General features: G+C 38.7%; 1 protein-coding gene across 7 annotated transcripts in view; it reads right to left on the bottom strand.

Annotated features, from left to right (window-relative positions):
- DLGAP1 (DLG associated protein 1) overlaps window positions 1-24,516 on the bottom strand; it is a 410,661-nt gene that overhangs the window by 113,817 nt on the left and 272,328 nt on the right. For 6 of the 7 annotated variants that reach the window (XM_065053243.1, XM_065053244.1, XM_065053242.1 and 3 more), the window contains one exon: window positions 18,559-18,773. In XM_065053243.1, the coding sequence (XP_064909315.1) occupies window positions 18,559-18,773 (215 nt within the window). Of the gene's footprint in view, window positions 1-18,558; window positions 18,774-24,219; window positions 24,376-24,516 lie in introns of those variants that run through there. The other variant, XM_065053246.1, reaches the window with a different exon arrangement.

Here is a 24,516-nt window from a genome sequence, read left to right as displayed (position 1 = left end):
ATTGCTAGATGTTAAGCAGTTCCAATCTCAGAGTTTTGCTGAAGGTCTGCTATTGGGTAAGTTTGAGTCACAATTTTTTTCCTCAGCTTAGACAAATTCTGCTTAAGATAACAGGCCTTTCCAAACAGGGAAAAAACCCCCAAATTTAAACTCAGCAGGAAAATATGGATCAATATTCCTTATAAGACTGTGGCAAGCTCATGGATAATGTGTTGTGAGATCACTAAGATCTTGGGATGTAGGCAGAAAACTGCTCCTCCACTAGCTCATGTGGATTTTACTGTCCCTGCCTGCACCATGCTCTTAGTGGGCGATTAGGCTGCCATCAGTATGGGACCATCTATGCTGCGGTCTACCCTCTTCAAAGAAGAGAAATAAGGAGATAGTAACAGAGACAAATGTTTTTCACAGCCTTCCAAATGGTTTGTCCTCCGAGAATTCACATGTTTTCCAGGAATAGGCATGCACAAAGCATACAGTGGGAACTCCTTCCACTCAGCAAAACTGTGATTTTCAGCCTGTGTGCTGTATTTGCTTCTCTGTGCAGCACATATCATGGCAGCTCAGGCTCTGAGATATATTAAAATATCTTTTCCCAGTTCTGAAGGCCTTCCCCATGGGGAAAAAAAACAAAACAGCCAGCCCCAAACCATTTTAAGATTCCCTTCTGCTATAGTGTGAAAGGTAACAAATATAAAGAAAATTTATAGAGATGTGAGTGGGAAGTTGTGCAGTAGGGTATGCAGGCAGGGCACAGAGGGAAGAGGAGAGGCAGGACTAGCTGAAGAGAAGCATGACTGTCTATCATTTACTCCCTGTGAAAGTATATGAACCACCTCTGGGACATATGTCAGCAGTGGGTGTGGGCTGCATGGTGGTAAGAGAGGGGGAGACGTGTCAAGTTATGAGAAAATCGTACCTGTGCATTTCCACAGACAAAGCAAAATGCAACACGAGCTACTGTTACTCCTAGGAGTAGTGAGCTCCCCTTTGGGCTTTCACACAGCATGAGGAGACCAAATATGTACAGCAGGTGGAAAGAGAGAAAAGAGCATCCTGGCAGCAGAATGCACATGGGAAGCAGAGTTGAAGAGGAACTACAAGAACTAACCCTTTCATCCCTGCCTGAGGTCTTGCCAGCCTCTGCAGCTCTTCCTCCAGCAGGGAAGTATGAGGATGACTTAACTTCTTCCCCATGCTGTGCCTCGCTGCTCGTGCAATACCGTGGGGCTCTTCCCAGGGATCTTGGTGAGCATGAATCAGAGATCATAGAATGTCCTGAGTTGGAAGGATCATGAAGTCCAACCCCTGTCCCTGCATATGACAACCACAAAATTCATACCATGTGTCTGAGGGCATTGTCCAATCACTTCTTGAATGCTGTCAGCCTTGGGACCATGACTACGTCTCTGAGGACCTTTTTCCAGTTCTCCACCACACTTTGGGTGAAGAACCTTTCCCTAATGTCCAACCTGAACCTCCCCTGGCACATCTTCCTGCCTTTCCCTTGGGTCCTATCATTGGTCACCAGAGAGAAGAGATCAGCGCCTAAAGGCACTTATTATCCCTTTTTACCCCAAACTGAAGATCCAGCTGGAAAGAGGCCTGGCAGGGAGCAGCAGTGGTAGGGTGCCCAGAACTTATCCCTTGGTCCCTGCTGCTGAGGCCATTGCCTACCTGCCATGGAGGAACAGCACATAGGTGTGGGGGCCAGAGTCTGCCACCACACCTAAGAGTCTGGCAATTTCAGTCCTTCATTTTAATCGCTCAACTGATTTTCGCCCTCCCTACAGGAACAACACGAGCCAGATGCTTGTTCCAGGTGCACCCCTCATGCTCTTTTTAGACCTGAGGAACACTGAGCAGCCAAATCATACCTTAGAGTGCTCCTGAACTATAATTAACCTTAGTGTATCATTTTATGGACGAGAAAGCTGTTAATTTTGCCTGAATTCAAAAGAAATTCAAAGAACAGTGGCAAGATAACATTTTTAACAAGCAGTTTGATTAATTCATGGCAGAGGTTATCATCCCATTGTGTTGGGTAGGAGGCTGACATTTAAAATTCTGTATATACTTTGCCAGGGGGGAGAAAAAACCCTCCATAGCTCAGATTTGAAACACTACACTTGAGACTTGTAAACAACCCACTGCAGAATCCAGTGCTGAGGACCCAGATCCCAATTTCACAGTATTCCTAAAGACTTCCAGAAACAGCCGACAATAATTTTTCTGTGCCTTATTCCCATTAAGTCTCATGCTTTATGGAAAAAAAATCAGTGTTGATTTTGAGTATATATAGCACATACCCCCCCACGGAGCAGGGTGACCTCCTAGGGCCGATCTCAGGGCCACACTGGGGGCAGTGGGTGGCCCAGGGAGCAGAGAAGGGGGTTTACATTCACCTTAGCCCTACCCTGGATAATATCTAACCTTCTCATTCTGGCTGGCTTCAGTGCTGCCCCTGACAGAAGCACTCAGGGAGTAATTGTGAAACATAGGATAGTACAATAAAAACAATAAATAATAAAATAAATAAAAAAAAAACAATAAAGACTCAACTCAGAAGCAAGCATTTACCTGTTTTTGACTACAAAAAGACTAATTTTACATTTTCTTTCTAGAAATATAAATATTGTATTTGTGAGAAGGGATTAGATAAAAAAATATTTATAATTAAAAAATATTTTAAAACAGGCTTGTAAATAAGCATCAGGAAGTTCTAAAATCAGTTTTAAATATTACTTTACATGACAATTTTATTTCATCCTCTTCTTTAAAAGATGATCCTTAAAAATAAAGCTTCTTCCTCTATGTATTATTTATTATTGTCTATTATGTGCATGATTTGAAAGAGGTATATAAAATGAAGCACATAATCTGAAAATATATCCAAAATATGAAGAATCTCTGCAACAGCAATGTCAAACTACAGCCCTGTTTTTAAAGAGGCAGCTGTTGAGGTGATTCATTATTTGTATGAACTTCAAATGGATTACTTTGTTATTCTTTGGGCTGTCACCCTTAAGGGAACTAGATACATTATATAACAAGGTACCATTATGTGGACATACTGATTTGGAGAAACAGGGGAAGGAAATATAGTAATAATGTACAATTTCAATAGAAAATGAGGGCTTGTCAATCTGCCAGAGGCAAAACACTCAGGCAGATACCGCAGTCATCACAGAGATATAACAAATCTGATTAACTCGTCTGGAGAAGGAACAATTAGAGCTGATAGGATAAGGCCTCCTTGGCATTCACGTGTGTTTGCACAGGGATCAGTGCACAAGGGCTGCCTGACCGCTGGTTGATGGCGAGGGCACCTCAGCTGTGGTCATGAGCTACCGTGACAACTTCTGTCTTGAGAACTGGAGCACGGAGCAAGCCCAGTTGCTGAGGAAATCACTCCAATGGTAGCCTGAAGCATGACTGAGTGCAACTAGCCACTGTGTGGATGCTGTAGCCCAGAAGAACAATCATATCCTGGGCTGTGTCAAATAGAATGTGGCCAGCAGGCTGAGGGAGGTGATTCTGCCCCTCTACTCTGATCTGGTGAGACCCCACCTGGAGTTCTGTGTCCAGCTCTGGAGCCCTCAGTACAGGAAAGACATGGACCTGTTGGAGAGGGGCCAGAGGAGGCCACAAAAATTATCAGAGGGCTGGAACACCTTTCCTGTGAGAACAGGCTGAGAGAGTTGGGGTTGTTCAGCCTGGAGAAGAGAAGGCTGCAGGCAGACCTTATTGAGGTCTTCCAGTACTTAAAGGGAGCTCATAGGAGAGATGGGCACAGATGTTTTAGCAGGGCCTATTATAACAGGACAAGGGGTAATGGTTTCAAACTAAAGGAGGGGAGATTCAGTCTAGATATGAGGAAGAAATTTTTTACAATGAGGGTAGTGAAATACTGATCCAGGTTGCCCAGAGAGATGGTAGATGCTGCATCCCTGAAGACATTCAAGGTCAGATTGGAGGGGGCTCTGAGCAACCTTATCCAGTTGAAGATGTCCCTGCTCACTGCAGGGGGTTGGACTAGATGACCTTTGAAGGTCTCTTCTAATCCAAACTATCATACGATTTTGTGGTAGCAGCAATGGAGCCCTGAAATGAAGGAAGGCATAGCTGTTTTCCATCACAAGCTGCATGCCTCCCTGCCGAGAAGAGGATGCCATGTGAAGGACGCAGGAGGGCTAGCAACAGAACAGCTCTAGTCAGTACTAGAAACGGGGGATAAAAGAACTGTGAAAGACTCAAAGTGATGATATGAGTAACACAACTACTGAAAAAGGTTAATAATTAAATCCCCACTGACGAAAGTCTTAGCAGGAGGGTGTGTTAGGATCAGGGATATAATAAATGAAAGCAGCAGAGAATGCAACATACTCATTATTTTCAATAGTGTGAAATTCAATTAAAAAGGAAATAAAGCAGTGGAGAGGTGGAAATACAGAAATAGTGGGTAGACAGAAGGTCACTCTGTCACTGTGTGAAGGGACAGTGAGTCTACATGTGAAATTCTTCATGTAAATATTGGCTCTTGTAACAGAGAAAAGATGCTTAGCTAACTACTGAGGATTACTACTTAGGAATATTAAGGAATCGCTTAAAAGAGGAAAAGAGAGAAGAGAGAAAGGGACAACAGAAATTGTGACATAGTGCTGACATTCATTCCAACCACTGTCAACCTAACATCTGATTTGAATAAGACATCATCCACTCCCTCTCAATTCAAATCTGTTCACCACAGGTAAACAGCAATTAATTTGTGCCCAAAGTCAAATGATCTCTAAATAGGGGAGGAGGAAGCAACAGACAGAGAGTTACTGCTATGCCAGAAATGACATTCTACCCAAGAGTAAATGATGGAACAACTGCAATGTCACAGCCTGACTCACCAGCATTTCAAACAAGTCTGAGCAACAAATCTCTGCCAAAGCCCTGTTGTCTCACAACTCTTACAGTCACATGACTGACATGAGTCCAACGCATCCTGCACCAGCCTGAAATCCATGCCTAGACATTTAGCTTAGATCCTTCTGACTAGACAGCGCCAACGTTTCTGAGATTTCTAACATTTTTGACTGCAACTTCAGGATGGTTGAATGACATGTTGGCTACATCCTACTAGGATAAGGAAAAACGACCTTTAGAAATTCAGGAATTGCCCCCCTCCTGAAATGCCAGCTTTTATAAATATAATTTTAATCACTTCTACAAACATAAATATTATGAGATGAAGTCATGACTCAGTCGATGTCATCATTGACACTATTTCACCCCAAGTGGTTGTCAGCTTTCTGCTTCTGTGTACCCTTGGTTTTGAGATTTATGCAAAGTTCAGACCATCTATTTCTCTAAATGTGATAAAAGCAAAGTCACAGTTTTAAGTTTTGTAAAACAAAGAGTAAAAGTAATAAATGAAGTAAGAACCTTGTGTTAGAGAATCATAGAAACATAGAATCATTTTGGTTGAAAGAGACCCTCAGGATCATTGAGTCCAACCTAACTCTAGCACTAAACCATGTCCCTAAGAACCTCGTCTAAATACCTTTTAAACACCTCCAGGGTTGCTGACTCTACCACTTATTTTGCATTCTCATAAATTTTCGAATTTTGTTATGCAGACAGTAATAAAGATTAATTATTAAAAGAGAAATTTTTAAGAAATTTCTACATTATGCCTACTTTGGTGTGGTAAAGTCATACATAATAACTGTAAACATTTTTAGGACTAGTCCAATGAGTATTACCTTGCAAAAGGAGTTTTTCAAGTTTCCTTTCAAGTGTAGAGCAATGAAGGCTGAGGATAGATATGCAATAGTAATTTTCAGATGTAAACCAGGAGAGATTTATATACTAGATCTGAAAGATCCTGAGCTTGTCTTCAGGATGATACGTCACTGTCATACTGCAGAGCTGCACAGACACAACCCAAGCATGGCTGCCACCCTGACATCACTTAAATAAGGGGAATGATTTTGGTGCTCTGGATGTGGCTGCTGGTATTTGGGGATAACAAAGTGGTTTCTATGGTTCCTGGGCTTGCTGCAGGCAAAGCTGTCAGGCAGCTGGGGTGCAGGCTGGTCAGGTAGCATGGCGTTTCTGGAGGGGAATGGGAAATCACCATGCAACTCAGCTACAGGTGCAACAACAGAAATCTCTCACAGGAACTCAGTAGCTGCTGCAAAGGTGCTTTCAGCAAAAACTATTGTTGTCACACCAGCAAATAATGCAAGCTGTGATCGCATGATAGTTCTCTATCTTCATGGTGTACAATGAATAAGAAAGCAAGAACAATGTAAGAAAGCCTTCAAGGATTTTCCCTAATTTCTCCCCTTTGGAAAAGATTTATAACTTTGTTAGGTGGAGAAGAAACTTCAAAAAGTCAAGTCTCTTCAGATGAACTTTCATTCATGTGTGTCACTGGGAGCAGAGCGGTATTTGATGCTCCCCTCCTTCAGTGCCCCAGCTACCAGGGGCCACACACTTTCTTTGTTGCCTCCTGCCTCTGACCTGCACCCCACACTGCACCCAAACCAGCAGAGAATTACTAATATAAGCTGAAAGTTACTCCATTTTAGCAGTAATATAAAACCAAGAAAACAAAAGAAACAAATGACTGGGCATCAACATGACTTAGATATTAATAGTATCTTTTATTTGTAAGGGCAGAACAATTACTCACTTTCTTGACTCTCTCACCCTAACATGATGCAAATTAACAGAAGATCCCAAAGCATCTCTGCAGAAACACTGTCTTGTGATTTCATGTTAAAACTAAAGCAAAATACTATTATAACTTGACCTGCTTTTAGCATAAAACAGCCCCAGCATTTCACAGTGACAGAATATTACACTTCTAGCTGATAAGAACAGAAAATTATTATGAATAATTAACTTCATTATTGTTGCCTGTTTGCTTGTGTTGTTATGTTTGACATTAAGGACTTCAGACTAAATTTTGTGCAAACACACATCTCTTTTTATGCCCGTGAATTTTCTGCATGGCAGATTTAATACATCAGCTGAGGTCCCCTTAGCAAGCCATACAAGACCACATACAGAGAGTCAAGCACAGTATAGTTGGCAGCAGTCAGAACATAATTTCAAAACACTAGCAATGAAATAACATTCAAAATACATGAAAAAATCATGCAGCACTGCTGCAGATGGCATATCTATATTTACTATCCAATAGCAAGACTTCAGGAATAATTTGGTCCTGATGAGAGTTTTATATTTAAAAAAATAAGTTACGAAAAGGAAGTAAGAACAGTGATAGTAGGTATATTAAATATGCTGAGAAAGACAGGCAGAGATTCATAAAAGAGGTCTGGATGGGTCTTCATGAGGTCATTCGGTTTCTCTTCCTACCCTAAGGCAGGATCAGCAATACTTAAATTGGTCCCGACAGACACTTTCTACCCTTTTCTTGCAAACGTCCAGTGAAGTGATTTCTCTTGGCAATCCACTCCCACGCTTAACTATCATTACCATTAAGAAAATTTTCCTAACGTATATCTTGTGTACATCCTTGCAGTCTAAGTCTGAATTTCTTCTCCTGTCCCCACTGGACATTATTAACTCCCTTTTTGAGGCAGCCTTTTAAGTAGGTGGGCAGAAGTAGGGCTAAAAATAAACAAGACCAGTTTTGCACACAAACATGCAGGTTGGTTGCATAAAAAGTATACCCTGAAAGAGATAGCTGAAAAACACATCTTGGTTCAGTGCTCATAGTTGCGTCTCTTAAAGAAAGCCATAGAAATGCCCTTTTTACAAATAAAGTGTAGTGATAGACCTTGCTTTTTAAAACAGACAACAGGATGAACCTGAATTCACCAAAATAGTTTGTTCTAAAATGAGTAAGGATTTAACTGAGAAAACCTAATAATTTGGCAGTTCTCACTTTGATCTCTAGCTATGTCTAAAATAAAGTTAAATCTTGTGTAAAGTTGAGCCAATAGACTAGATACAGGATGAGGATTTTCATTTCTGCAAGTAAGGCAATCATCTAAATGAAGTTGCAGCTTTTCTTTAACAAATTATTGACTTCCAAAACTCTACTCCAGTCTTGCCAAAAGATCATACTTTGCTTAAGCTACATGGGCCTCTTTCAAAGCTGTGATGCAGGAGTCTGTGAGGAAGAGGCACTTTTCAATGACTCACAATACCCAAAAAAGCTTTCTGGTGAATGACAACAGGGAGCTGATGTCAGGCATCAGAGTCCTGAAGAAGGTGAAACCCAGACCTTGCCAACTCTTTCCGACATGGTCAGCTTGAAGACGTTTAGCACCTATGATTTTGGAAGGGACAGAAGCAGAATATTTTTCCTGATATAATACTCTGAAATTATTTCCTGCAATGTCTTTGAGCTAAGGATGAGAAAGACCAAATGAAAAAGTGAACAGCATCACAGAAGAGTGAAAAAATTGAGTGTTAATAGCTGGACCAAGTACTGTTGCAAACCCAGGAGTTCACAGATGTGATTTTAATGACTCCACACTAACCCCACAAAAAGTCCCTCATTAGGAATCCAAAGATCCATGGTCCAGAGTATATGACTGAAATAGGGGTCAAATTTTTTGTAGTACTGAACAAAGAAAACCAGTAACCAGAAAAATAAACACCTCAGATTATAGCGAGATATGTATTCTGCACAAATAGAGAAGGTAGGGAAGAAGTGTCACTAAATAATGGCATAATCTTGACAAATGTTACAGGCTTGGAAAAACCCAGCTTCATATGTTTGCTTTTCTCCTGAGATTGAGAGGTACAGCTAACATCAAGTTCATGTTGAATCTTCACACAGTATCACTGAATTACCAATTTATTTATTTTTTTTTTTTTTTTCATAACAGTATATTTCCTCAAAGGAAATAGGTGAACATTTTGTCAACATCTTAATAAAACTTTGGAAAAATACTTTAAAAAAAAAAAAAAAAAGAAAACCAGGTCTATTTTAACTCTTTACAAGAGAAATGTGAAATTGTCTGTTTTTTTAAATCAAACACTTTTCCCCATATTTTAAATTACTCTATTTTAACTGTAATTTACTTTATTACTCATTACTCATACTGTTATTTTGTAAGATTATGGTTGGAACAAATCAAACAGCTGGTCAAGAAAGAACATGAGAAGAGGATTAGAAATGGAACAGAAGAAAAGACAATGGTGTCTCTCAAGGCTGACACATCATTCTTATGAATAAGGCTGAATGGGAAAGCCAGATATAACACTTCAGGAAAAGCACTTCATCTACCAGCTTCTGGAGCAGGAGATGTGGTTCATATTTGTTATAGTTATCATTAAATATTTGCAACATTTTCCCCGAGCACTTGGCTTAAAAAAGCAGGCTGCAAAACTTGAATGGGAATCTGGACTTGAGAAAGAGCTTGAGAGCACTTCACTCTTATTTCAGCTACTCTTCAGGCAGGCTGGACTGTTACAGGTGGTCCCAGGAGAGGTTATGCATGTAATTTCTCTACAACTAAAAGAACAGCATAAAAATGGTTATCCAATGTTTGCTGGGATTTACTTTAATGTATTAATTATTTAAATTTGTTGGAGAACAGTTTTCTTTTTATCACATGGATTATAATAATGACATGCAAAATATTCTATACTAGCATTGAAACTGAGTGCTTGGTATTAATTTTTCAGGTAAGTCACACACTATGTGTTACGTTGCCTGATTTGAACAAACGTTTGTATTGTAAACAGTTGCACACAAATCTTTCATATGCATGCACAAACATGCTCTTCAAATTTTCTGGTAGCTTGTTTGAATATTCCCTGCAAGGAAATTCAAATCTATCAGGAAAAAGGTGAATTTTATTCATTAAAAAAAGCCCACCTGATATTCACGCTAATGACTTGACAGTATTTCCCCAGTATTCCCTACAGCCTGGAGAGTCATGATGATGGTAAAAAAGTGACTGCATCAAACTCCTGACAGGAAATAGGTGAGGCAGCAGTTAAATAAACTCTTTGTGTCTCTTTACAGGAGATGTAGCTCTGACTTTCAAAAATCGTTGCCAAAATTCCTATTTGGCAGATGCACTAAAAGTGTAAGTGAAAATTAACAGCCACTGTGACTTATTAAAGCACACCTCTGTAAGTCCAGGATTGGGGCATGGGGAGAAAGTGCAGGTGAGGACCCTTTACCTGGGCACTACCTGTTGTGATGTGAAGAAGCAACTGCAGATTCCACAACTACTGGACTATAACTTTCACAAATCCTAAAAAATTGCTAGCAAAGTTAAAGTTGTGGGGTTTTTTTTCTTTTTTTATTTTATTTTTTTTTCTTAAGATGTTTATTCCTAGGTTAGTTAATTGTAACTGTTTCATGAGCTCTAATTTCGCTTAAGTAAAGGTAAAAGTACAGGCAACAACTGTAGTATATGTCACAAATTAGAATACAATAAAATTCTGACTTCTTATCTTGGAGAAACAAGAAATAACAGTATTTATACAAACATGATAATCGTGATGTCACATGGCAAATGACAGCTGTGGATTGACATGAGGGTAGGTTTTAAAATGGGATAAGGAATGTCTGCTAGTGGTGAGATTCTAATGGCTTAGTGGTGACAGGACATCTCAATTTCTTTGCAGGATAAACTGGGGATGATCATCACAGATGCAGAGAGGAGGAGGAATGCCCATCCTAACTGGAGAAAAGGAGGCTGAGGGGAGACCTTCTCATTGTCTACAACTACCTGAAAGGAGGTTGTAGCATGGAGGGTGTTGGTCTCTTCTCCCAAGTAGCAAGTGATGGGACAAGAGGGAATGGCCTCAAGTTGCACCAGGGGAGGTTTAGATTGGGTATTAGGAAAAACTTCTTCATGGAAAGGGTTGTCAGGCATTGGAACAGGCTGCCCAAGGAAGTGGTGGAGTCACCATCCCTGAAGGTGTTTAAAAGGCTGAAGGTTTTTAAAAGATGTATAGATGAGGTTCTTAGGGACACGGTTTAGTGCTAGAGTTAGGTAATGCTTGGACTTGATGATCTTAAGGGTCTCTTCCAACCAAAATGATTCTATGATTCTACCTAAACTCTATGCAGTGAACTGTTGGAATGCCCTGTCTCCACAGAGAATGCTACAGTGAGATGAGTGGGCTCATTTCTGTGCTATAAAGGCATACATGCTTTTGTGTGACAGGACACAAAGACCAAAAGGGCAGCTGCCATGGGACACAAGTTTTTTCATATGCCCATCAGTACATCCACTGAGCAAACATGCTTTATATACCCATCAGCGGAAAGTTACAACTGTTCGTTAAAAGCTTCAGACTTTAAGTTCCTTAAATAAATCAATATCCTGTATCATGTACACCAAATAGATGTCAGCTGCCATAAAGAAACCATTGGCTCCAGAGGTATTCCCACCTACTACCTCAAAATAAATATATTTTTCATTGTTTTGCCATTCAATTTTTCTTTTGACTTACAAATTATTCACTGAACTTAATAATACCTGACACATGAACCTGAAAAGTGAGAAACCCATCCAACAGTTTCTCCATAGCTTTTGGAGAAAAGAGAGAAAAGATTGCAATAATATGAATAAAAAGCTAAATAATTTATCATGCCTCAATGACTGCAGTTTGGGAAAGTTACTACCTAGGCCAACAATAGTTCCAAAATGTTATTCCTTTGGCTGCATGTCCAGAGCTTATGGAGATGCTCCAGTTTCTTTCATGGGATATCCAAAAAACTCCCTCTTCAAGCAAACAAACAAAACAAAATACACCTTAAGGAAGATGGAAGCACTTTCAGCAACTAAAGGTTTGATGAAAATGAAAGAGATTGCAACAAGAAACAATGAAACACACTGTATTGGAAACATACTGTAAAACACTAATAAAAGATTAATCAGACTTAATCCTTTTGTACTAATGAGGAAAGTAATTGTTTCCTAATTGGAAGTCACTCAACGAGAAAGAAAATCAACAAGCTTTCCTGCATGTGTCTAAAAATATTCACCATAAGAAAGACAAGATATTGCATCACCTCAAATTTTCCCCCTCTCCCTTCCCCCATGGGTGATCTGGGTCAGTGAAGTTAATGGGACATTTTCATTAATTTTAGCAGAATGAGGACACTGTCTAAAAAAAAAAAAAACAAAAACCCATGCATTTGTTTATATGACACCTTTTTCCTTTTTCTGAGGATATTATGGAGCATGTTATAGTAATAAAGAAACACCTTAAAGTAAATAGGACCTCATTCCTAAGACCAAGATGGTTTTCATACCTAAGGATGTAGGCTATGCTGCATGCCGAAGTGCAGTGCAAGCACATCAGCCTCAGTTTGTTTAAATTCCAGAACAGACCAGTCAGTGTGTCAGGCTACAATTATCCTTACACCCCTTATAATTTCCCTCAGTACAGACACTTCCCCAGAGCAGCATTTTAGAAAAGCTGAGAAATTGGGAGAACTATGTTCAGAGTTCATACTGTTCCATAGTTTTCTGAGAGATGCATATTTCAGTCTGAGAAAGCCGTGAAGATATCTATGTACACAAATGCATATCTTGCATCACTATAGGAAAATCAAAGTTATAAAGACCTCCAGCTTTGCATGTAACAACATCCTTGCCATATGACATTTGATTTGCTGTGTCTTTAGGATAAAAACTTGTGGATCTTTGCTCATCCTTTCATTCACACCAGTCCTAGCATCATGTGTGAAAACAGACATTGAGAAGTGTGCTCATGTGAACCTCATGAGGTTGAGCAAGGCCAAGTGCAAGGTCCTGCACCTTGGTCAGGGCAATCCCTGGTACCAATACAGGCTAGGGGATGAAAGGGTTGAGAGCAGCCCTGCCAAGAAGGACTTGGGGATAAAAAGCTGGGCATGACCCGACAATCTGTGCTCACAGTTGAGAAGGCCAACAGTATCCTGGGCTGCACCAAAAGCAGCGAGGCCAGCAGGTTAAGGGAGGTGATTCTGCCTCTCTGCTCTGGGGAGAACCCTCCAGGAGTACTGCATCCAGCTCTGGGGTCCCCTACATAAGAAGGACATGGACCTGTTGGAGAGGGTCCAGAGGAGCAGGCCTTTCAGTACTTAAAGGGAGCTTATAAGAGAGATGGGGACAGACATTTTAGCAGGGTTTGTTATAACAGGAGATGGGGCAGTGGTTTTAAACTCAAAGAGAGGAGATTCAGACCAGACATGAGGAAGAAAATTTTTACAATGAGGGTGGTGAGACACTGGCACAGGTTGCCCAGAGAGGTGGTAGATGCCCCATCCCTGGAAACATTCAAGGCTGGGCTGGACGGGACTCTGAGCAACCTGATCTAGTTGAAGATGACCATGATCATTGCAGGGGGGTTAGACTAGATGAACTTTGAAGATCCTTTCCAACTCAGACTATTCTATGATTCTATGATCATGTAATTTCACCATTAATTCACTCTGTGTAGACAATGCACTTTACCTTTCCCTCAGTCTATATGGATCTGCCACTGGTGTGCATATCAGCTTCCTCCTGATCATCACAAATCACCACCAGACAAAACTATTTGGGAACTTGGCAGATTATAAACCAATTGTGATTACAATTTCTTTGACAAGGATTAGGGGCTTTTTGATCTGAAACATCTTATACTATGTAACAGTAGGGTGGTTGGATTTTTTTTTGCAAATCATCCTAGCAGACCTGGTCCTGCAACTCTGTCAAGGTTTGTTTTGTAATATAGGTTGACCCCAGATTGAAAGCTTGTATTTCAGAAACTGGCCTGATCAATTCTAAGACAGGTGATGAAAAAGCTGGAATTCAGGATGTGTAAATCAGATCTATCTCTTTTTTCTTGCTTTTGTCAGTCTTATTAAGTTTGCTATCAGATTCTGCCTCTTAATTAAGCTTGATCATTTACTATGATTTTACAGGGTGTTACAAAAAATAGCACAGAGGTTTTCAAAACAATTGTGTCTTGGTTTGACACTATGTCCTAAACCAGATACCTGTAAACATACAAGCAGAAAGTACTTACGCTTTTTGTATTCGCACATAAAATATATAAGCCTGGGTATACACAAATATATATGCATGTATTTTGAAATATTATTTTTGGAATGTCTCTGATAAGCCTTGAAGTTGGGAATTGTTTCAGTTATTCTAAGTGTCACTCATCTATGCAGGAAGTCATAGGAACAGATGCAACTATGATGGAAGTTACACAGATGAATTCTGTACCATTGGGGAAAAAAAAGAGAAAAGCCTAATGCTGTTTGCTTATATGCTTACATACCCTTTCCATCATCAGTGGTGTAACTTAGTGGCCATTAAACAGTGTTTGTGGTGTTTAGAACTGTGTTTCTCGAAGTCACAGCTGACTGGAAAAACATGACATGTTCATTAAAATACCTTGAAAATAAAGATTTGTTAAGAAAAAAACCCTTTTGTCCTCTTCTTTCTCTCCTTCTTGCATGCGTTTTGCAAAAACATCTCCACAGTATTATGATCATTGCAATGGTCAATACACTGGTGATCAGCAGGTACAACTTCTTTCAGAAAAGTTTGTATGATCAAATGACGGGTTCAAAAGAACAATTCTGCAAAGGTAAATAACCCCAAATCCATGCAAAATACCCACAAATGGATTTCCATTAAGCACTGTAAGATTTTAGAAAAACTTAAAAGAGGAGTGCAGAATACTCAAGTGGGTGAAGATCCCACAGTAGCAGCAATGTTGAGTCAGGAAGCAGAATCTGGACCCATATTTTAAGCAGTGAGTGTGCATGCAATGGAGAAGAGGAAAGTGTTCGGATGAAGTAGAAAAACTGTGTTAACAGAATCCATCTCTCAGGTCTCTCATCCTCAACAGAGTTTTCCAGTCCCTTCCATGTTCCTCACCTTTTAGGCTTGGAAAGTGCTGCCATCAAGTTATACCTTGTGCTGACTCACCAGCTACTTTGCCCATAGTCCTTCAAGTGATCTTAACGGATGGCTGCAGATCTTTCTCTGCCTTATCCAACTGTAGATCTTCATAAAGTTTCCTGGAACTTTACATCTTTCAGACTTTGGTCTCTCTAGAAAACTTGGTTAAAGCTGGCCAACAGATTCAAAAGTTACTGGGAGGTGGAGGTGACAGGTTGGCACGTGGACAGCCTACATAATTGCATACCCTTTTTCCAATGAAAACCAGGCTAAGCGTAACCAAGGTACATATAGATAGTGAAGGAATAAGTCCCGAATCAAGCTCAGCTGTAATAGAAATGTCAGTTATCTGTTGTCTGCACCTTCTTTAGAAGTTAGCTAACCACTCCATTTTCCATCTGCTTACAAGTACGAGATAAACTTTTGCCACTTTTCAGGAATGGGCAAGAAAAAATAACTTTTTTTCCCCCCCCCCCCCCGCTGCCAGCTGAATCAGTTTATCTAGACTGTGAAATATTAACCACCAAGAGGATACTGCCAGCAAAGACAGAGAGAAAAAGCTGCTTACTTCCTGGTAGGATAATGAGAGTGCAGCAGCGGAGGTGTGCATTTCAAGAGCACAGCAAGCTGTGCTTTATTCAGAATGGTACAACAGCATTTGACACATGTGCTGTAACCACATGGAAACCATGGCATGGGAGGAATATCGTAGGAGGGAGATTGCAAGGTATAGTAAGAAAAAAAAAAACCTCAGCAAAACCAGGAAAAAAAAATTGTATTACGTAAAGAAGACATGACACAGTTATGTTGTTCAACAGTTGTTCCTTATATAAAAAGAAACATTGGTAATAATGAAAACCCTTTCTTAGAAGAGTAGGTGCATGAGCAAAAGTAGGAAGATAGGTGGGAGGAACAGTGTGGGTTTGAGACCAATATTAGACTTAAAGTACTCAATGATGAAAAGTCCCACAAGATTAAAAATCCCTTCAAAAACAACAGTGAAAGCAAAAGGGAAAATGTTTTTAAGTTATTTGCTCTGCTAAAGATGAAAGTGGAGCCAACTAGAGACTGCATACAAAAAACAAAGAAAGAGAGTAGCAGAGAGAAGTGCAGAAGATACCTGACAATTACTACTGTAGAAACACCAGTTTTACTAGGAGCCTTGTTCTTCACTGACAGAAGAAAACCCTATAATTAAAGGAATGAAATACCACTCAGCTTTAAGGTGTTAATAATGTCCTGCAAAGTCAGCTAGAAAGTCAACCAGTGTCAGTAAAAGGCTGCCTGCTGACTAGATTGGCTTTTGGCCAATTTCCATAAAGCTCAAATTCAGGTGCAAATTGAACTCAAGTCAACAGTAAGCCAAGGAAATAACTCGTTATCACACATTACAGAATTACTTGATGACCTACATTCGCTGTGTTAGGGGCCCTAATTTAGTCTATGGCTGACAGGCCAGCAAAACTCTATCACACCTCTCGAAGTAATCAGGGTAGCCCTGGGATGAACAAGCAACGTTGTGGTCAAGGTCAAGTCATGCTACTAAAAAAGTATGAAGACGTCTGCAAAAAAGGCCTAGCTTAACAGCAGACTTCAATTCCCAGAGCAAGCATTTGGTTAGTTCTCACAAAAAGCCCTACTCAAATTATCATGTTCAGCAGAAAAGAATAAGAACAACACATAATTATGTATTATACGGTTTGTCTCTGAAAGTGGAAAGGTTTCCCAGAAAATTTCTATGAAGTATCATCATAGACTAAAGAAATAATTCTACTTCATCCCAATTTATGCTGAAAGTCATTGAAAAATAAAAGATTTTGTCCTCTTTTTTTTTTTTCTACCATTTACCACTTTCCTCTTCCCTCTTCTACCCTGTGATTTACATCCTACTTCTGCATAGCTCCTAAACTGACATGAATTTTGCAGAGTGCAGCTTAAAATTAAGCACATTCCTAAAAGCTTCTGCAAATAAGAAGGGTATAAAAATCATATATGAAATGAAGTATTTTGTACAAGCACTTCTCTGAATTACAATGACTTCAAAGCTAAACCCAAAAGGTTCTGCTACCTGGCCCTTCTGATATAACATCCTCTGTGGGTGATATACAGGACTTTTTACTTTTAATAATTCCATGTTCTTTCGCAAATCTCATACCTACAGAGAACAAAAATGACCAAGAGCAAATACACCCACTGTGATGCATTGTACTTCACAAACATACGATGAAACTATGGAACATATGTTTCTAAAGTCTCAAAAAAGAATGAGCTCAATGGCTGATAGTGTGTCACCTAAAACATGGTTTTATGGAGTTTGTGGTGGTACATAACTTTTATGTTCACTTTTCCAGGTCACTCTGCACAGGTTGTCATATGTGATCTCAGAGAAGTTTCAGCTCAGGATAGTGTACGGTAGAGTCTGCTGGATGATGAGAGGAATCACTGGGTCCCCTGAGTGTATGCCAGCTTATGGAAATCCCCACAGAAAATGAGACTGCTTTCTCCTTTGGACACTGATGGGAAGACAGAGCAGAAGCGTTTCCTGGTTTCCCACATGACAAAGTCAGGCAGGCTGTTATGGGAAGCTGCAATAAGCATGTTTTTGTCTTCTGCTCTGTTCATCACTAATGTCAAGAGCATGACATTCTTAACAAGGAGCAAATGATTTTTCCTAAAATCTATTTTGCAGATAAGGTGTCTGGGAAAAAATGGGATAGAGGAGGACAAGGAAGAAGAGAAATTAATGAGGGAAATGCAGGAGGAGTCTTTTGTCACTAATGGTGGATACAGCTCTTATTTTTTTTTTTTTCTTTCCCATTTTAAAGCTACAGCCTTAGGCAAGTTATACTGAAATTAGGTTATTTTTGGTTTGGTGAACTATGATTCACTATTATAGCTACAAATTTTGCAGAAGAGAGACAGAAACAATTGCTGATTTAAATCCACACTATTTTCTTTTATGGATAGAATTTATTTTCTTGCTTTAGGGGAGTTGTCAATTTTGGAATAATTTAAAACAAAACATTAATATCATAATTGTCCATTTGTGCAATTTTTTATGAGAATTTGTGTGGCCCAAATAAAAGAAAAACACAAAGTGACATTAAAACCCCATAAATTCATCATCCCTCTTGACTAAAACTTTCATAAATGACTAAAAAAAATAGTTTTGGGTACATTTGTCCACAAAATACAGTGCAATTCTGAGTAAACTAAAGAGTGGAAACCATGGATTTGTCTATTTTCAGACAGTGATTGTTCTTTTTAATTAAATGTCAGATGCTCTCTGATGAGTTGTAAAGACCACCTTAAGCTAATTTCACATGTTGAGGATATATAAATCTGCAATTATGTAAAGCTTTCACAGGCCAAAGCTATAATTCAGCAAAGTATTTAAAGAACAGACCTGTTGTATAATACACACCCGAATACTCACTTAACAGTAACAGGTTGAAACACTTTGCACATTCAAAGTGTGGAAAGTACAGTCCATTTTCAGAATAACATTGAAGCACATACCCAAATCTACTCTTGTTCAGACAAAAAAAATGAACACACTTGTTTAAAAAGTTTCCTTAACAAATACACAGAAGCAAAGAGTAGAAACAAAAAGGAACAGAAACAATATGTCTCAATGGAGAGCTCTATATGATGAAGTAATACATGGACTTACTTGAGTGTGGTGAGCTCAGTAAGGGATGGCTGGGTGGCCTTGAGATAGCTCTCTCTCCTTGCAGCAATCTTTGGAGATGGCTTCGGACTTGTGTCTGAGTCTCCACTGTCATCATCCCCCATGGCTTTGATGTAACTGCCACTACGCATTCGTCGGCAGGGAATCTCATCATCTTTCCCTCGTGGTGTGTACCCAGTCCACTCATCTTGAGGAACCTGAAGTGATAAATACAATTCTCATATTAGTACACTCTTCCCTGATGTAATTGCAAAGCAAGATTTGACTGTGCTAAGCCACAACAGAACCACAGCAAAACTTCTCATGGCCAAGAGCCCGCCCTCAATCCCATTTGACCATGGCTCGCTGTTTACAGTGGAGGCCCACTTCTCACCCCGTATTGTCACAAGCACTTCTGGGGTTGTTTGTTATTTTCCAATACTTATCTGTGAAGTTTCTAGCAAACATGCTGACACAGGAACCTCAGTTAGGTCTTATACTGGGCTGGATAATATTTTTTTTTTTTAGTTTTCATTCAAAGCATTTATGAACAAGATCAGGGTATTTTTAGTTCAGCCCCACACATTGAATACCTTTGGGGAGGCACAAAAGCTGAAATTTGAATCCCTGTTTCAGACCGAGTGCACATAGCTACACTCACCAGGATGATTTTGGTTCAAGATACATTTCAAATTAGTGGAGCTATGTATTAATCATCATGAAAGTAGGTTTGCAAGTGTGAAATTATACAGCTATTGCTTCTATAGCATAATTAGTGTGACTGAACACCTGTCAGCTTGCAGGGATCCTCCTTTTGAATTATGTTAGTCTGAGTCATACAACTCTATTCCTTTTCCCTTTCTTCCTATTAATGTGCATAATTTCTCTTGGTCTGAAGTAAGTGCCGTCCATTCTTTCCACTGGAAACATGAAACACTGGGAATGGGAATTCACAAGATTTTGGGACACATCAGAGAACAGTCCAAGACCACAGTCCTCTTGCCCCCCCATACTCTCCTCTTCTCTCCTCTGCTGTTTGGGCTTAAATGTATTTTGTGTTAGATTTAAAAGTAGTTGTGAATTTTTGGTTTTCTACTTTTCTTATTATTCTTAGTGAATCAACTGTATAAAGCAAGATATAGCTACAATGCTCAGAAAACCTTACAAGCCATATTAAATAAAGGAGTGTCAAATCTGGGTTGCTAAAATTTGTCCTGCAGCTTACTAATACTAGCATCTACCAGGATAATCACTGAGTGTTTCTTCTACAGGAAGTTTGTTCTTCAACAACATTTCACTTCTGCTGAGTATCTTGTGTATCCGTTGCTTCCCAAACTCCAGCCAGAGCATCTACATGCCAGCTTGTTTAGACAACCAAAACTGGAACACCGGACTGTTTGCTAACAGCTTAGCTCTTGATTCCCACTACAAACTTAAGCATAAGTCCAGAAGCTGAAAGGTTTTTCAAATGTTACTGTTGATGTATGTCAAATTTTTGTGGTACTTTATCAATCTATGCTGCTGTAAAGTGCAATTCAAAGCCCACTGTGCTACACAAAGGAACAATGATATTTAATGGTCCTCAGCATTCATGGGCTTATTATTAATTAAAATTAAACAACCCAACTATTCATAAGTCATGCCATTGCTTTGTCTCCCTCTGATTCCAAACCCAAGACCTTGCCAGCTTTATTCCTTCCTTGACTTCTTTTTCTGCTACTGACATCATGATTTGGGGCCTTCCTTGAACTTCCAGGCTCAAACAAGTCCTTTACTATTGTGCTCAGGCTGAGCTCTCTTTTCTCGCAGATCTCTCTTGGTCAATTCTGGCCTTGATAAACTCACTTGGAGCTTTGATATTTTCCTCAGAGGACTCATGATTTAATAATGAAAGTGTACTCAAGTTTGTATCTTTATCAACATATCTTCTTTGGCTCACTCTTCTTTCTCAGAACTGAGCATGCAGTTATTCGGTTTTTTGTTTGTTTGTTTGGTTTTATTTTGTTTTTGTTATTTGCCTGAGCTTCAGGAATATAAGTTCCTTAAGGCAGGAACATATTTCAAAGTCCAGTTTTCTCATTGAGGAATGGCATGCAGAGTTGTGTATCTATAGGAAGTAATTGAATAAATACACTTAAAAACATTTAAAATATTATTCTAGCAAAGGGTAAGACTGTAACTAAGAACTGGACTAATACAGACGGAGAGTACTAAGTACTAACAGAACCCACTAGAGGAACAGGATTGAGTATAAAGCTCTGGTACGTTTCCACTTCAAATTAAAAAAGAAAAAGAAAAAGAAAAAGAAAAAGAAAAAGAAAAAGAAAAAGAAAAAGAAAAAGAAAAAGAAAAAGAAAAAGAAAAAGAAAAAGAAAAAGAAAAAGAAAAAGAAAAAGAAAAAGAAAAAGAAAAAGAAAAAGAAAAAGTTTTAATTCTGGGGCTTCTAAGTTTATGCCTAGACCCCAGATCTGGAAAGCTGATGTTTTCCTGGTGTGTATACATTAGTAAAGGGCAAATGAAGGTAATACTTGGTAGTGGTTTTGATTCTGATTTTTGACATACAAGAGTATGGAGCATTTTAAACTTCTTCTCCAGCCACTTATGAGAGACAGAAGAGAATATTTTTTTCAGGTCTTATTCCTTCATTGGTTCTAGGCCTATAACATCATCAAACAGCAAAAATATAATCTATATTCCTACCACCCCTCCCATACATACAGCTCCTGCCTGCAAACTGTAAAATCGTGACTTTTTCAACCACACTTGTACAGAAATAAATTAACACAAGTTTAGTAAAATCAAGCTCTGCTGATATTTTGATTACATGCTCGGACTTATGTCAGAAGCTTGAAACCTTAAACATTGTATTTCCAATCAGTTTTCAGGCAGATATTAGATATCTAAGTCAGAGTATGTAGACAATCTGTGAATTCTCAGAGGACAGGCACTTTAAGCTGTTTGTTTAATATTTTATTCATTATGCTTTAGTTAAAGAAAAAATAAATTAGTGAATTAATCTTTAATGTGCTTAATAAAATATGTTAGTATAATGTTAAGGTTGGTGTCTTTAACTAAGGAAAAGTCAGAGGAGTTAAAGTTACAAAGCCCATAAGACATTAATAATTCAGGCAAGCTGAAAACTTTAGTTTTATTAAATAATAGACACACAGTTAAATTTAATACTGCAGTTTATAGCTGCAATACTAGTGATGAGATACAGTTGCTGTGGGCACCATAAGTTTGAAATTCTTGAGTTCTATTGTCAATAATCCCAGACATAAGCATAATACCTTTCATCCTAAAGCTTCTCAAAATTATTTACATATGACAAATCAAGTCTTGAAGGTTGGTTGCAATAAATTTGCCACAAAAGTTTCTATTTACACATCCAAACACTGTGTAACATCCTGAGCTTGATGGGGTGATCTGGAGGAAGTTTCCAGTTTGAACTCTGCTTGCTTAACAAAGTAGGACAGCTTATGAAAAAGAGCACAGTATGTTTTTAGTAGCTCTTCTGCCTTTTAGACACTCCATTTGCAGAAAAATAAAAAGCTGTGTTTTTGACACAGGGACCAGGGACAAGGCTGTTTCAGGGAGTGCCACAAACCCACTGCCCGGTTGGTGTGCTGGAGGTTACTTGTATGGGCAAAACCAAAGAAAATGATACAAATGCAACCCAAGTCCCATTATCATATTACGTTTTTAAGGGTAAACCCTTTATCTGCCAAAGAGAAAATGATGGCTATGGTTAGAAAATCACCCAGATTTATAGAATAGTCTAAAGCAAGAAACCAGATATTCTACTAATTTCAGTTTACATGTTGAGGAAGTCTATACAAACTGTCTTACCTGCCTAGACCTGCAGTAGGAGAATGTAATTGATATTTGATTTCATAGGGTCAGGAAACCTGATTTAGGAGTAGAAGAAACCAGTAAGACATCATGTAACTTGTAAAGAGTACTTGCAATGTAAAGAAACGCTTCAGAAGTAGATCTTTTCTTTGGCTCTTAACAGTTGTAATACTTCTTCTGAAAGGATCCCAGAGCACTGTCTGTATATTACTAGGGTAGGACAAACAACCCTTAAAGCTCAGCATTTCATTTTATTGTACCTGTTTTGCTCTTCAGAAAATAGAGGCAGATAAAATATCAACATTTTAATACTTCTGTGCCTGCAGTGAAATACCTCAAGGAATATTTAGTAAAAGAAGTGACCTGATTTTCAACATGCTTCTTTTGGTGCCTAAAAGGAATGGCTGTAACAGCTCAGAGCAAACAATCCAATCTACTGTCACAGTAAAGAGTTTCACATCATGGGAAAGAAGTAAAACATAAAGCCCTCTCAAAGCTACAGATTAGGAAAATAAAATTGATCACGCTATTTCCTGTATTCTGTTTCTATACATATAGTACTAAACATACTGTAGTGTGCTCCCTTCTGTTGATCTGGAAAAATGCTGGGGAAAGCATCTATGTTAACCTCCAACTAATTTATTTATTTATTTATTTATTTATTTATTTATTTATTTATTTCCAGTCAGGAGGTCTGCACAAATTTTCCCACAGGCTCTTACTTCCTTTGAATGGCCAATATTCTATCTTGCAAGGCCACATACTATACTGCACACAAGTGCCTATGCATGGTATCTTCTGCCTTAGAGGATTAATGGCATTAAAATTGACATACCTGAGATAAAGCTGTTTCATGTTTTTAAGAAAGTCATATTACCCTGGCAACACCATTTTTTCAGGATGAAAATATCAAGCAGGAACATCACTTGCATTATTGTTTTTAGTCTCATGAAAAAGGAGGAAGAGCTAAACTCAGATCTAACAATGAATATAATTGCTTTTATTAAAATAGAACTATTATTATTCTCACTATTGCAGTAATAGTAGTCCTGAAAACATTTCATTCTGCAAATGATCTGTAAGACCATGTACAATTCTTCCTTTCTAAGCCTAAAAATCAAGAGTGCACTTACAGAAAAAGTGCAGTGAAACAGAACACCCTTATTACTTGAAAATGCATAGAAAATATTTAGCAAAGGCCCCTGAGCCAGGCAACTCACTGAAACTTAAGACTTCTGTATACACCTAGAAATAAAATATTTGTTACAAGTATGAAAGCTAAGCCTGATTATAGTTTCTTTCTTCTAATTTAATGGCAAAGATAAGCTTCTTTTGTAAACAGAACAGATTGTACAGATTATGTATTGCCACTAGCCAAGATCTTAGTTGGATTCAGCTCCATTTAATGTATAGATCACCTGTCTTGATATTTTACTAAATTTATGTTGCTCTGGAAGTGTTCGTACTTTGTCACTAGTCAAGCTGGATTGACTGGTCAATTCCTTTAATGCATTTTTTTATATGAAGAAACTGGATTTTTATAATAGTTAGTCTAGGTTCCCAAGTAAATAAACTAAACAAACAAGTATACTGCCCCCCCCACCCCCCCAGTTTTCAAACATTTATTTCAAAAGTTCACACAGAAATAAAACCAGCACGTAAGGACAAAGGTAAAGAAAATACTTTTAATGCAATTTCTATACAATAAAATCAGGCTCTCTAATTCCCTTATTCCCCTTTTTTTCTTTCTCTTTTTAATTTTTTTTTTTTCTTTTCTCCCCCCCTGCCTCCCCCAAATTGTAATTAGCTTACCTTATTGGATGAAATAGCAAACAGACTGTTTCTATAGCAAATTAAGTTCATTATTGATCTCTAGTTTGATTTGGTTTACTGCAGCTGAAATCATTAAAGCTTCTCCCTGTGCCTTGCCAAAGCAATGTGGATGACTATGGAAGTAAACACTAGCACTGGAAGGAGTGGCTAACCATCGCTCACAGCAGTAGATTTGTAAGTTTAGCTCTCTATTAGTATGCAAATACTTAATGAAATGAAATCACACCACTGAAGAACAATGCTTAATGAATGCTCAGTGCAGATTTTCAAACCCAT

This window comes from Columba livia, chromosome 2 (genome assembly GCF_036013475.1).
Source record: "Columba livia isolate bColLiv1 breed racing homer chromosome 2, bColLiv1.pat.W.v2, whole genome shotgun sequence".
NCBI lineage: Eukaryota > Metazoa > Chordata > Aves > Columbiformes > Columbidae > Columba > Columba livia.
Note: the sequence above shows the minus strand (reverse complement) of the source record. Positions and strands in the feature narration are given on the sequence as shown.